At 43.4% G+C, this 15,413-nt stretch overlaps 1 protein-coding gene across 3 annotated transcripts in view; it reads right to left on the bottom strand.

Moving 5' to 3' along the window:
* Positions 1–905: 905 nt before the first annotated feature.
* The window catches only part of FAM110B (family with sequence similarity 110 member B), a 206,512-nt gene continuing 192,004 nt past the window's right edge, over positions 906–15,413 (bottom strand). For all 3 annotated transcript variants that reach the window (XM_045286129.1, XM_045286130.1, XM_004697568.2), the window contains one exon: positions 906–2,702. In XM_045286129.1, the coding sequence (XP_045142064.1) occupies positions 1,271–2,389 (1,119 nt within the window). In that variant the 5' untranslated portion in view covers positions 2,390–2,702 and the 3' untranslated portion in view covers positions 906–1,270. The remainder of the gene's footprint in view (positions 2,703–15,413) is intronic.

The following is a 15,413-nucleotide window of genomic DNA, read 5'->3' as shown; positions in this document are numbered from 1 at the left end:
CAGCAACTAAGCCAATCACTCACTGGAAGATTACCTCATTGCTGTCCCACCATGAGAGTCAGCACGGCCAGCTGGCTGAAAAGGACTTGGTTGATAGATAGCACTGGAAACCACGAGGGAGGAAAAGCACATCGTGCTGTGTCTTGGCAGTTGCCTAGAGTGGTAACGAAGTCCACAGCCTGAGAAAGTTGCATATGAGAGACAACATAATCATGTTGCTCAGACAGGGCTCAGCCACCAAAAGTAGGTACTTTTAAAGAGGAGGCTTTATACTGATATGGCTGTGTACTTCCATTTTAGTTCACGGCAATAAAAAAGCTCAAACTGAACAAGCCCTACTCCTTTCCCCCAAAGAAAACAACAGATGGGCAAGAACGAGGGAAGACAGAAAGAAAGAGAGGAGGAAGAAACAGCAAGTTAAGTAGTTCTTGACCCCAATCTCCCCTGGCACTCAGTATCGGCTTTAAGGTAGCCATTTCTGTATAAAGATTAATAGAGTACATTTCTGATAGGAACCCAACATAAAACCAAACCAAACCAAACCAAAAAGGCAACATATACAAACCCCCCTAACACCCACCTACGAGTTTTGATCCCCCTCCATGTATTAGGTCATCATTCAATGGGTCCACTATTCCACAGAACCGTCCACATTTACACACTAAGCCAGACACAAAACTTAGCATTGGTGTCCCAACAATCACTTCACAAAGCAGCAGGAGCGTTTTGACAGGTTAGTGATTAACATCAAGTTCACCACTTCATGCTTCAGAAAACAGCCTGGTTCTGCTTTGGGCCAGTTGATCTTTCAACAGCACATCCCATTTATGTCCCCGTGGTTATGGTCTGACAGGTAGGCAAATTGGCTCTTTTTATTTCAAAAATATTCTACTTTCAACTTAAAGGCCAGTTGATAAAACTTTTAATTAAGACACAATAGCGTGAGATATAAAAACACAAACACCACATAAATATCGAAGAAGTCGTGTACCATTTCTTGTAAACAGTTTCGCTTAAGAATGCAGCCCTACTTAGATTCTGCTCCGGAACGTTTGGCAGATGAAGAGTGTGCAGCCAGGCTCTGCAGTGATGGTTCCAGTGGGAGCCATGTCATCCCCCTGTTGACAGGCATGCAACTTGGGAACATTGCACAACAAGCAACTGCAAAGAGCATGGAGAAGCTCACAAGACTGTAAGGGAACCTAACGACCTTCACACGTGAGTATGCACAGACAGACACACCCTCCTCCCCTCCTCTTTGCACACAGGGTCACACGTGGGAGACTTTCTGCGACTCCCGGGCTTGTTTGATGCTGTACAACCACTTGATGATTCGGGCATTCCTTTCGATGGCAGAAATGCCGTAGGGTACCCGGTCATTGGCACTGTCGTCATTTCTAAGGTCACTGTTGCTGTCCTGAGACTGTTCACAGTCTGAGCTGATCATGCTTGCACTGCGGAAGTTGAGGGAGATGATGTCGGAGTTTGCCCTGGCAAAGTTTTCCACGCCTAGGTTTTCCAGTTCTTCGGGATCCAGGCCACAGTAGTTGAAGAACCGCTCCACGTCGGCGTCCACGCGGAAGTACCTGTCACTCAAGTCTGACTTGGACCGCTGCAGGGACGGTCTCCGGCTGACGGCGCAGGCGGGCTCCACGGCGGCGTCTGCGTCTGGAGACTTGGTGGTCGCAGCGAGGGCTGCGAGCTTGGGCTTGGGGGGCAGCGGAGGGGCGGAATTGCTGCAGGGGGCTGCTCTCAACGACTTCCCGCTGGTCACTCTGCGGATGTCCGACGAGCTGTGCGACACGTGGAGGCACGACTCCGCCGACGGCTCCAGGAGCCGTCTGCCGCCGTGGGAACTGCCCTCCGGGGCGCTGCCGTGGCCGTGCGTGGGGTACACCTTCAGGGACTCTGCGAACGAGTGGCGGTGCAGGTCCGGGCCATCGGCCCGGTGGGGCAGCCAGTTTCGGGAGGGGTGCTTGTGGCCCGAGCCCGCGCTGGAGCCCTCCGAGCTGTTGAGGATGTTCTTCAGAATCTCCAGCGTCAGGGTCTCCCTCGGCACCCCACTCTCGGCCTTGGCGTTGCCGCCGAACACCCTCAGGGTCGGGCTGCCCAGGGCGCGCTTGGCCGCCGGGCACACGGGGGGCTTCGCGAGCACCGCTGCCTTCACGGGCTCCTGCTTGGCGTTGATCACCTCCTGACTCTTGACGTACTTGGCCTTGTCGGCCTCCAGCCGCTCCACGGCGCTGAGCCGCTTGGGGTTGGGCTCGGCCGGCCTGCGGAAGTAGTCGGGCCCTTTGTTGAGGATGCGCAGGGGCACGGCCGAGGTGAAGGTGGCGGCCGGGCTGACCGGCTTCACCATGCTACCTGTCTGCAGCGTCTCCGTGGGCATGTTGGGCGCTCTCTCCCCTGCGGCCGTGTTGGAGTCTTTCCTGGGCGCCTCCGGAGGGGCTGAGTAGACACATGTACACGAAGCACGAGGGGCGCCTGGCGATCCCGGGCTCTGGGGGTCAGCAGCACGGCCTCATCTCATAGCTCGGTCACTGCCACGCTGGTTTCTGTGTCCTTTCCCCTCCAAAGGTGGCCTCTGCGCAAAATAGGCCACACGCCACACGTTGCTTTAATCTGCTTCGTCGCCTTCTTTCTTCTCGCTGAAGGATGTGCCAGTCTCTTCCAGGTCTTTGTGTTCAACGGCAGGCAGGGAGCTGAAACACAAAACAACCAACCGTGGGTTAGGGCTGGCGCGTGACATCACAGCTATAGCAACAGAGACCCGCAGCTCCTCCGCCTCCGAGCTGCTCGCCCCAGCACTTGCTCAGGCCTATGTCTGCAGATTGCAGCCAGGCGGCCTGGGCGGTCATTCCCAGGGCAGGACACTGGGATGACGGGGCAGCCAGCGCTGCCAGCACATCGGCTGGGAGCCGGCACTGGAGGAGAGAAGGGCCGGGATTCCCCCATGCACGAATGCGCTCGGCTGCCTCGCCACTGTGAGAACTGTCTTTAGGGCATGCTTAGCATGCTGGGCCACTAGAATTTTCATTACAGCCTACTAAATACTAGCTGCACATATGTAGAAGCCTGGCAAAACCCCATCCCCAGCTCACGAAATATTGCTGGGATAGTAAGAGGCTACATGGACATTTAATTATCATGTGTCCTTTGCAATGAAACAAAATGTATGAATATTTACCACCAGTCTATGAGAACACTTTGAATAAGCTCTTATATAACTCTACAGAGACGGAAAAAGACAAGAAATGGTATGGATGTAAAGAAAAATAGTTATTTTTTTTAAAAGGCAAAATGTTTCAGTTACTTTATTTTTGCCAATCAATATATTTTGAGACCTTTTCTCCTGAAAAAAATCAAGACTACTGATGAAGTTTGTCCCTTTAAATACAAGCCAGGTTTTAAATTTAAAAACAAAACAAAAAAACAGAAGCTCTACCATCAATACTATTATAAAATGCTATGTAATTGTTCCAATTAATGAGCAGAAATCAAGAATTTCTTTGTGTTGTTGAATATCCACAGATCTCCTACAGTCATGGGAAGAAAATCTTATGAAACTGCCAATCACATCCCGATATTTTATGTTATAGAAAACTCAGGTAATAGTTAAGCACTTAAAGTACTTTCTAAACAACCTACCTAAAAAAATAAACACACACAAATTCCCACACATTGTACTATAATTTAACACTTATTAATACTCCCAACAAAGCAAAAGATAAAAGACTAACTATAACAAGCCAACAGCAACCTACAAAAATGGAAGGATGCTGTACATCCATAGACAGGAAGACTTATTGTGAAAATGCCAAAACTACCCATTGCAACCTATAAATATAATGCGATTTACATCCAGATCCCAGCAATATTTTTTTCCCCAGCAATATTTTAAAGAAACAGAGAAACTAATCACTAACCTATCATGGGACGGAAAGGGATCCAGGGTAAGCAAAGCACTGCTTAGGAAGAACACAGTAGGGGGGCCTTTCATTTCCTCACCTCAAAACCTACTATATAGCCATAATAGTCCCAGCATCCTGGTTCTAGAGCAATGATAGATACACGGATGGAGTATAATAGAGAATCCAGAAATAAATCCACCCACCTATATAGATAAAGGGCCAAAATCCATCAAACTACATCGAGAAGAGCTAGTCTCTTCAACAAATAGTGGTGGCAAAATTGGATTTCCATTTGCAGAAAAATGAGGCAGGATTCACACCTCACTCCATCTACAATATGAATTTAAGATGGATAAAATACCTAAATGTAAACCCCAGAACCAGTCTGAAATAAGGACAAACTTAAGGGCATTAATTCATGGCATATCAAACATAATTCAAATGCATCGATTGTTCTTTGGTCGTCCTTATTCAATATCCAACTTTCACATGCATATGAGGCAGCTGAAAATACCATGATTGGGTCAGGCACACTGTGGTCCTCAAAGCAATCTGCTCTTCAACACCTTACAGAGTTCGCGCGCATGCAGTAGACGTACTCAAATGCAATGCATCATTTGATCTCTCAACTGCTGCTTCCATTGACATTGACTGCGGGTCCAAACAAGATGAAATTCTTGACATTTTCCATCTTTTCTCAGCTTATCACCATGTTACCTATTGGTGCAGTGCTGAGGAGTTTTGGCTTCCTGACATTGATCCAGAGTGAAGGGCACTAAATCCTCGCTCTTCATCAGCAAGGGTTTCAAGTTCTCCTTGAAGGTTGCTAATAAGTCTCCACAGATGGGTCAAGTGTAACTTGGTAAATGGGAGTTGCATCTTGATGTCGCAAATGCGATGCACCATTAACTTTGTGGCATGTGGCCTTTTACTGCCGAAGCATTCTTGTGTCATCTACCACAGGCCCCCACGTGGCTTGGCTCTGATACAAGCCAGCGGGAAGTTTCTGCCCCCGTGGGAAGAGCACATCTTTCTTCCTTATGTTGTCCCAGAGGCGGCAAAACAGACCTCAATCTTGCAGTGTTTTAGCTTGATAAAAGCCCTGCTTGATCCCTGATTTGTGAAGGAGTCAGAACACAAGCCCAAGGAATGGCGAGAGAAACTTCCATTCATAAATCATGTTTGGCTACATTCTGGCCCATTTAGTAATCATTTAAAATTTTTCTGAAAAAAAAATGAAAAGGTTTGAATTGAGGAAAGTTGGCAGATGCGAGGTGCACAACGGACCAGGACCATGAGCGGTGTCTGCAGCTCCGTCTACCAAGGAGCAAGTGTTTGTGGGAAAGTCTGTGTGGGAGCGATGGTGTTGGAGGCAGCCTGGGACAAGCAGCATGCAGGGGCAAGGGGGAGAGAGGGCTTCTCTCTCTCTCACTGTAGAGGTGCTCCTCAAACTGTCACCCCTGGGAAATGCAGTTTGATTCCATATATTCGTATATTCCATATACGAGGCTGTATTTCCAACCAGACTCAGATGACGAAGGTTCAGTGTGCCAGGAATTCAAGGGGCACATTCCTGGATGAGGCAGAACACAGCAAGAACCAGAGGGCCTTTGTTTCACATGGGGTGGGCTGAAAGGTTAAGTTTTCTTGTCTCTTACATGAGCAAAAGCATGGAGCTTTTTAGGTGTGGAAATAGAAATCCCACAGAACTGAACCAAACCCAACTCCACTGGCATCACGCTAATTCCAATTTACAGCAATTCTATATAAAGTGCTTCCAAGACTTTAAATCATTATGGGAGCAGAGAGCCTCATTTTTTCCCCCAAGGAGAAGTAGGAGTGGGGGTAGGGGGGTTTGAACTACCGACCTTGGGTTTAGCCATAACATCTATCCCACATCAACACCATGGTTACTTTAAAAATATATATGTGATTTAAAATGAAAGTCTCTGTGATTTCAAAATTTCCAGCAATTCACAGGGATTCACAGGTAAAGAGCATACCTCTAGTTGATCCTAAGCACAATGACAAAGTTTCAAGTGGAAACCCCAACACACACATCATTTATTTGAAAAATGCCAAAGCAAATGTTTCTTTAGAGCAAGTAACACATGTCTAAATGCCAACCAGGCTAGCAGGTGATGTGAATGGAGGAAGCAGACTGGTGATGCAGCAGACTGATGACTAACTACAGCCTGTGTATAGGGGACGCTGGCAGTTCATGTGGCGATGTTAACTGCCGGGGAATACAGCTCCTTATGGCTGAAGGATTAAAATTCAATATTATAAACTTTTGGGAGTAGATTTGTTTGCTCATTTGCTTAAAAACAAAGTTGATTTTGACTCATGATAGAGCATACGGGTTCCATTGAGTTGTCCGTGTCTGTGAGCTTTACAGAAGCAGTTTGCCAGGCCTTTCTTCCCAGGCACTGGGGTCAAACTGTCAACCTTTTGGTTCGCAGCTGGGCACAAACTGTGCCTACCAATTTTCCTTTGGTGAATAAAATGACAAAAATGATAGTTCAAGCGTTATCAATCTTTAAATTATAAGTAGGGCGATAAGCTCTGAAGTTAGAATAAGGACCCTGGAAACTGAGTATACCCTGAATTCACCACAGGAGTTTCTGAAGTCTATAAAATGGTCGTTTTTCGGGTGTGTTACGGAGAAGATGGTGAAATAGTATTTTAAAGAGTGAGTGTGACAAATACAACTCTACAGTTTGTAACACCTCAGTGCCTTGATTCTCTTATTAATAAGAAGGGAGGTGTTGCATTCAGCGAGCATGAAAATGTTTGTAGCTCAAACATTGTATTGCTCGATGGAGGGAGGGAAGCAATTTACCTTCGACGTTAGTAAGAGTTCTCGATGAACTGATTCTCCTAATCCAGTGTCAGATCACAAAACACATTATGTATATAACTGTCCCATGATAGATACTGTGTTTGATCTTTTGGCAATCTTATTTGTGCTTACTGACTTTGGGTATAAGATTTGTGCCTTGGCTGGGGATTATTCCAAGTCTATCTTCTCGATCTTTAAATTCCTCCCAATTTAAATATAGGATATGAATTTTTGCCATTGAAGCAAAAATGCCAATTTCATATAACAATGCTAACTTTTGGTTCTATATAAATGAAAAGGGAAATACTAAAAATGTAAGAGTGTTTATTGAATTATTGGCTGTGCTCAATCAATAGATCAGTATTTATTGACTGAGCAGTTATGTGAGATATGCACAAGTTTCAAAATATGTGAGAGAAGTATTAGTTGGATCGTGCTGATGAATGTGACAGGGCTGTCTCAAGGACGGGAGCAGAGGTACAGGTGTAGGGGAGGAGTGTGAGGAAAAGCAAAGACAACAGGGCATGGGCCTCAATCCTCAGCAACTCGCCAGAGTTCACGGTACCTTCGAGAACCTGAAATGTATCCTGATGGCAGGAGCTGAGCATGAGGACAGTGGTGAGACACTTATTGGTGGCAGTAAGAAGATATTATTTGTATTCGTATACAAAGAATAGAAAACAGCAATTAAACTCATTGCCATCTAGTCAATTCTGACTCATAATGACCCTATAGGGCAGGGTTGAATGCCCATTCAGGATTCCAGATATCATAAATCTTTGTGAGAGCAGAGAGTCTCATCTTTCTCCCGTGGAACATTTGGTGGATTTGAACAGCTGACCTTGTGATTGGTTGCCCAACACACAGCTTATAAGCCACCAAGGATGTTAAGCATTTGTGACAAGGTCAAATTAATGTTCTTAAAATATTCACTGACAGTAGAGTGGAGATAGGCTAAGGGGACAAACTGGACAGCAGAGACCAGCCAGGACCATCATGGAGTGGGGAGATGCTGGCTGGACTCTTGTGTTGTCACATGGATGGCACTGTTTGTGGGTCAGAACTCTGAGTCTGCCCTCTAATGACTGGGTAACCTTGGGCAGGTTACTTCACCTTCCTGTGCCTCAGGTTTCCCATCTGGAAAATAGGCACACTCACAGCCCCTTATCTTCTTGGGATTTTGAGATGGTTAAATAAGAGCCTATATCCTCCAAGCAGGTATTGGGATGCTGACTTTTCTTTACATGATTACTATAGGGTACTATCTTAGGATGGGGAGAAGTGCTGCGTCAAGAGATGTTTAGATGTACATGACTGAGATGCACTGGGTATGTGGGGGTAGGGGGAGCGGAGGACTGTGGAGGATGGATGGGCCATTGTGAGTAGGATCTCTTGGTTATCTGGCCCTAAGGATTCTTTGGCTGATATGTTGTTACTCTTCATCTGTACCCCAAGCTCAAGCCAAAGAGACAATGACTACGTCTGCAAACCTGCGGTGAGGTTCATATAAAACCTGCTGTTCCCTTTATCTGAGAGCTTTTTAACCGGAGTTCCATGAAACCTGCCACCTCGGTAGCCCATATCACAAATAGTTAACAATATTGTGTTTATCACAAAAATAATATTTGAGAGCAAAATGTATTAACAGATAATGCTTAATTATTTTGGATCCAAGGAAGCAAAGGGGATCCGTTTGGAAGACATCTACTTATCTAATTTAATTACTAAACTCACTGCCACTGAATCACTTCAGACTCCTAGCCACCCTAGAGGACAGAGTAGCACTGCCCCTGGGGGTTTCCAAGACTATAAATCTTTATGGGAGTAGAAAGCCTTCTCTTTCTCTTGCGGAGTGGCTGGTGGTTTCTAACTGCTTACCTTATGGTTAACAGCCCACGGCATAACCCACCATGTCACCAGGATTTCTTAAATTTCTTGTATACATGGTTTTTCCACATCTTCCCCTTTTCTTCCCTCTCTAGCACATTAAAAACAACAGCAAACCCCAACAAAATCAAACCCACTGCCATCAAATCGAATTCGACTCATATGGACCCTAAATAAGGTTTCTAAAGCTGGAAGTACTTATGGGGGAAGAGAGCCTCATCTTTCCAGGGTTGTAGGCCGATGCCGAGCCTATGTTGTCACCAGCTCCTATAGACACTTGTTCCTTTACAAGAATAACTTGTAAAGAAAAACAACAAAAAGAAAATGGTAAATTTGGGGAGTCTTAAACAAAATATGACAGCAACAGAGACTCAACTTGCACATTATAAATCGACCAGAAATGGAGAAGTCCAACTGGAGAGGCCCAACTATCCAGAGGCATTAGGTCAAAACCACTACCCTTTCAGAGCCTGTACTTTTTGAGTGACTACACATAGATACATATGTAAATATATTTATATATGATGATGGGGAAACAGATCTATGTGCATATATTTATAGGTTTAGTATTAAGGTAGTAGATGGACATTGGGCCTCCACTCAAGCATTCCCTCAATGCAAGAACACTTTGTTCTACTAAACTGGCATTCCATGATGCTCACCTTCCTGACACGATTGCTGAAGACAAAGCGGTGCATAATCAAATGTGGCGAAGAAAGCTGATGGTGCCCGGCTATCAAAAGATATAGTGTCTGGGTCTTAAAGTCTTTAAGATAAACAAGCAGGCATCTATCTTAGAAGCAACAAAGCCCACATGGAAGAAGTACATCAGCCTGTGTGATCATGAGGTATCTATAGGATCAGTTATCAGGCATCAAAGAACTACAAATCATATCGATGCGAATGAGGAGAGTGTAGAGTAGAGACCCAAAGCCCATCTGTAGGCAACTGGACATCTCCTTATAGAAGTGTCACTGGGAGGAATGAGCCAGTCAGGGTGCAGTATAGCACCAATGAAACATACAAACTTTCCTCTTGTTCTTTAATGCTCCCCCCACCCCCACTGTCATGATCCTAATTCTGACTAGACCAGAGGATGTACACTGGTACAGATCAGAGCTGGAAACACAGGGAATCCAGGACAGATAAACCCCTCAGGACCAATACTGAGAGTAGAGATACCAGGAGGGGAAGGGGTGGGTGGGGTAGAAAGGGGGAACCGATCACAAGGATCTACATATAACCCCCTCTCTAGAGGACAGACAACAGAAAAGTGGGTGAAGGGAGACATCGGACAGTGTGAGACATGACAAAATAATAATAATTTACAAATTATCAAAGGTTTGAGAGGGAGCAAGGGAGGATGGAGGAGGGAGGGGAAAAATGAGGAGCTGATATTAAGGGCTCAAGTATAAAGAAAATGTTTTGAGAAGGAAGATAGCAACAAATGTACAAATGTGCTTGACACAATGGATGTAGGTATGGATTGTGATAAGAGTTGCACGAGCCCCTAATAAAATGATTTAAAAAGAAAATCAGCCGAACTCCAAAATAGCACAGGGTCTCACCACAATTTGCACAAAGAATACTGGTTTTTTGGTTTGAGTGACAAGGAGCTGACTAGTGAATGGCTCCGGTAAAGTCATCCAACAATGCCCTGGCCCATTCCAGCTCTACCTCTGACTTTGCCGGAAATCAAGAAGCAAGCACAAGGTCAGCCTGTTGGAGAGAGCCCAGCAGTTTGTTCTCTGCGCAGCAGGCAGGACATCAGGAGGGAAGAGAGACGGCCAGGGATACAGCATCTGTCTGTCTCTCAGAACTGCGGTGGTGGGAACACCACAAGCAGGTGGCTTCCGGATTTTCGACCATTCAGGAGGCACGGAATCCAAACTCGGTGCCCCAGTTCTAGAGGAAAGACTTCTTTCTGTTGGCTCTGGAGGAAAATCTGTATCTTAGCTCTCCAGCCCTGCAGTTCCCAAGTTCCTTAATTATATCTACACACTATCCAATTTCCCCATTTGTGGTTACTTGACTCTATGGCTAATCTGGTCTCTTTCAATCTCTCAAAAGTCATTAGTTTAAGACACAACCTGATATGGTCTCTCGACGGTAACAAAGATAAATGTTTCCAAATGGGATTACACGAATAGGTAGAGGGGGTTAAGACTGCAACAAATATTTTGGGAGGGGGTCACCATAACATGATCCCTCTCCCACCAGTCCGGCCTCTCCTCTCATCATAAGACCCTGTTTAACCGAGGCAACAGTTTGTCATCCAGGGAGGGGAGTCACTTTTGTAGTTGAGAGTGCTTACTAGGCCGTGCTTCCACGGACAGGGACGGTGAAGTGCCTGCTATCGTGAAGTGCCATCAAGTCAAAGCCAACTCATCAAAACCCCCTGTACAGGAGAACAAAACACTGCCAGGTCCTGACCCAGCCTCACAGCCAGTGTTTGTTTGAGCCCATTGTCGCCGTAACTGGGCCAATCCCTCTCCTCAGGGGTGGTGGGCTTGGGTCTTCCTTTTCACTGACTCTCCGGTCTACCAAGTGTGATGTCCTTCTCCAGAGACTGGTCTCTCCTGATATGATGGCCAAAATATGTGAGGCAAATTCTCCCTGTCTCTGCTTTTAAGGAATGCTCTGGCTGTACGAGACAGATTTGTTCGGTGTTTTGGCAATGCATGGGGCTTTCAACATTCTTTACAGAGCGGAGGGTCACGATATTGAAATGTGCTAAAGCAATCTGCCAGTGTGTCTACTCTGACTCACAGCAACTCTAAGACGGGCAGAAGTGCCCCTCGGGTTTCTGAGGCTGTAAATCTGCATGGGAAGAGACAGCCTCATCTTTCTCCCAAGGAGCAGCTCCTCTCTTCAAACTGCTGACTTTGTTGCTAGCCGCCAATTGTAACCAACTCTGCCTGTAGGGCCCTGTTCAATTGTGCTAACAGGAGCATTACATTAGTATATAATGGGCTTTCTTTATTTCTCGTCCGTGTTACCCCATTTCCCCCAGAACACGTTTAGTTCGCAACAGGGGGTTAGTACTAAAGCACTCCTCCAGCTGTACCCTGGTAAACCTGAAGGCAGAACTCAGAACCGATTTTGAGCTGAGATATCTTGCAAAGGACACGTTGATTCACGTAATTTCCCACTCCATTACTTAGAGAGAATCTGTTTTCTCTCATTCTTTTTTCTTTATTGATTTCTAGAAGGAAAGTATTGGGTATTTTGTTTTTGTTTAAAGACTTTAAAAATAGATAAAGGCTTTTAAACTGAACTTTTTCTTGCTTCTAGAATGCAAGGAGGCTGGAGTCTATTGTTTACAATATATCTAGATATATCTAGGAAGACTAAATTCCTTCTTCAACCATAATGGACCATTAAAATGAAATTTTAGGAAAGCAATGATCAAAAAATTGTATTAAATTTTTTCTTGCTTCTCTTTGAAAACATTTCAATATATCATTTTTGGTCTTTGGGAGAGAAACCCACTCCATATTCAGTGTTTCATTTTTCAATGTCAACTTTTCAATGTCAAGATTTTAAACGATTACGATAAAAAGCAAAGAGTGATCCACTTTCCCTGATAGCAAAGAAAATGGATGGGACCATTTCAAACTCCACTTCTCCTACATTAAGGGCAAAAGGCACATACTTTATACTGCTCTGACAACTGGGGAAAGCGGCTTCAACTACAATTAAAAAAAAAAGAAAAAGTTATTCCCAAAATGTATCTATCAAATATTCCCATACAACTGGACAATCTAATAAAAATCTTTGGGTTCAGCTCTCTAGCCAGCACTGAAATATTAGAGCAGACTGAGTACACACAAAAAGAGCCTTAAAGGGAAGTGGGTAATAAAGTGATATCAGAATAAAATGATTTTCAAAAGTTGGACTCTCTGAGGGGGCGTTTGGTCTGTTTGTGAGGCTCCACTGAAACGGAGGCAAACACCAGCGCCCCTGTGTGACTAGAGGAGAGAGTCCTGAGACACTGAACACAAACCGGGCTGTGAATTCACGTTAGCCCAGGTGTGAACCATGCTTCCTTCTCCTCTAGCTCTGTGACTGGAGGGAGATACCTTGACTCTGTGCTTGTCTTTTCCCATGGAAAGCACTTAGCACATGGTCATGGCAGTGAAGTGAAATTCCTGGACCATGGCTATTCTATCCCAAGTTTGTATAACACTCATCAAATAACTGGGTGGGAGCATGCAAAAAAAAAAAAAAAGGATTTCAGACAAAAGAACTTTAACATTTTTGACCTTGATTTGCAACCTGTTAACTTCCCTAATAAGCCCCATAATTGTATGTGTTGGCTATGGATTCTGTGTAGCAATAGAAATAGATTATTGAACCCAGCAGAGAAATGGAGTTCTGTGGGAAGGATGGTTGCTGTCACAATAAGACAAAGAAGGATGGAGTGTGGAGGCATATCTAACCTCCGCCTGATAGGAATCATCCTCAGGCAGATGTGGACCTGGATTCCCGGATTCTCCTCTCTACACATACTGCAAGAGGTCAGATGTACAGTCCCCCCACCCCCGCCCTCTAATGCTATTTCTGTAGCCATGCACAGAGCGGGTGTGGACCACATTTTTAGTATTATTTCTAATAGAAAGTAGCAAAGGCACTTGGTATTGTTATAACATCATTTTCCTGGTCAATTTTTCACTTAGAAAACAAATGGGAAACTCTAAATTTTCTTATAAAGAAAAAATAATACATGAAAAAACAGTATCTCTTGTCTAACAAAATATCTTTTGGCAAATTTTGATAGGCATTAGATTAAAGTTGCACATTTATTTGAAGAACACTGGCTAGGTTTAGACCTCCAATCTATGAACATGGTACTCTATTTACTTATATATTCTTTGATTTCTTTATTGTTTTATAGTTTTCAGCATGTAAGTCCTCTGTGTTTTATTAGATTTATACTTGAGAATTAAAAAAAAGATTTTGAAGGTTTTGTGTTCTTTAGTTTCCAAGTGCTTGTAGCTATTATATAGAAATATAATTAATTTTTACACGTTGATCTAAATCTTATGACATTGCTAAAATCATATATTAATTCTAGGTTGGTTGTTCCCCCCACTTCCCTCCCACTGGATTCCTTTAAGTTTTTTATTTTCTTTTTGACATGAACACTCTGTCCGACAAGGTAGACCATAGGGAAGATACAGGGATAAGCAAATTATTAAATGAATGTGAGAGGAAGAATGAGTAATTAACAAAACTTTGGAATTATTTGCAAAGATTATTGTAAAATGTATATGGAAGGCGAAGGAGCTAGACTAACTAAAACTGATAAAGAATAAATTAAGTCTACCTATTTTCAAAAATTATTATAGCTAGAAGAACCATAATTAGGTGGTATTGATAGAGGAAATGAAACATAGTTTGATGGAATAGAACAGAAAACCCAGAAATAGACCCATCCAAGTGCAGTCCATTGATTTTTGACAACAATAAATAGTGTTGCAGCAATTGAACCTTCAAGATGATGAGCCTCAATTTAAAACTCATGTCTTACATAAAATAAACTCAGAATGGACCATAGAGTTAAATATAAAACTACTTTTAGGAGATAACACAGGAGAAAATCCTCAGAATTTTGGCCAAGGTACAGAGTTTTCAGACATAATAAAAATATGATCTATAAACAAAGTGATAAATTGAACTTCATCAAAACTTTAAAACTTTTGTTCTACAAAAGACCCTGCTAAAAGGGATAAAAAGACGAGTTACAGAGTGAAAGATAAATTCAAAAGGAAAAGGGGCACAAGACATGAAAACCCATGCTAAAGACGAGGGTGTACAAAAGGTAAATAAGCACATGAAATATTGTTCAGTATTATCAGCCATTAAGATTAAGATGAGCTACTGTAACACACTTGTTAGAACAACTCAACTTTAAGAAAAGTGATGACCTTACCAACTGCCAATGAGGAGAAATTGGACACTAGACACCAGATTCAAACGTTTGGTAAAGAGAAGAAAAATCCAAATCTACTGTGATGAAGTCAATTCCCACTCAGAGCACCCACAGACAGGGCAGAGCGGCACTGTTCTTCAGGCTTTGTAAGACTGTAAATCTTTAGGAAGTAGACAGCTTCATTTTTCCCTGCAAAGCAGCTCGTAGATTTGAACCACTAACCCATGTTTAAGTCACTGCACTACCAGAGATCTTAGGGTAAGAGGAGAGCCAACAAAAACACAGGATATACTCAATGAAGTGGACTGACACCAAGGCATCAATGATGAATTTAAACATAATTAGCATTAAGCAACATTTTCTACTGTTACACATAAGGTTGCCATGAGTCAGAGTTGACCCAAAAGCCACACACAAAACAACACACACATACTCATTGTATAAATTTCTAGGTATTGCTAGTGTGCTGTAATTATATAAGACATAACCAAGGGAAGGGTATACGGGACATCTCTGTACTATCATTGTAACTTCCTGTGAATATGTAATAATTTCAAAATAAAATAAAAGGTTTATTTAAAAGAAAAAAAAAAGGCTGGAGCATTTATACCCCGAATCAAAAGAAACATCATGGTAAAGTACATAGGAAACAAAATTACAATGGAAATTAATGAGTATATCTTATAAGGCATTTATTATTATTATTTTAATCATTTTATTATGGGCTCATACAACTCCTATCACAATCCATACATACATCAATTGTGTAAAGCACATTTGTACATTCATTGCCCTCATCATTCTCAAAACATTTCCTCTCCACCTAAGCCCCTGGCAT

This window comes from Echinops telfairi, unplaced genomic scaffold, assembly GCF_000313985.2.
Source record: "Echinops telfairi isolate 266 unplaced genomic scaffold, ASM31398v2 ScPeMD7_1;HRSCAF=3_0, whole genome shotgun sequence".
Taxonomy (NCBI): Eukaryota; Metazoa; Chordata; class Mammalia; order Afrosoricida; family Tenrecidae; genus Echinops; species Echinops telfairi.
Note: the sequence above shows the minus strand (reverse complement) of the source record. Positions and strands in the feature narration are given on the sequence as shown.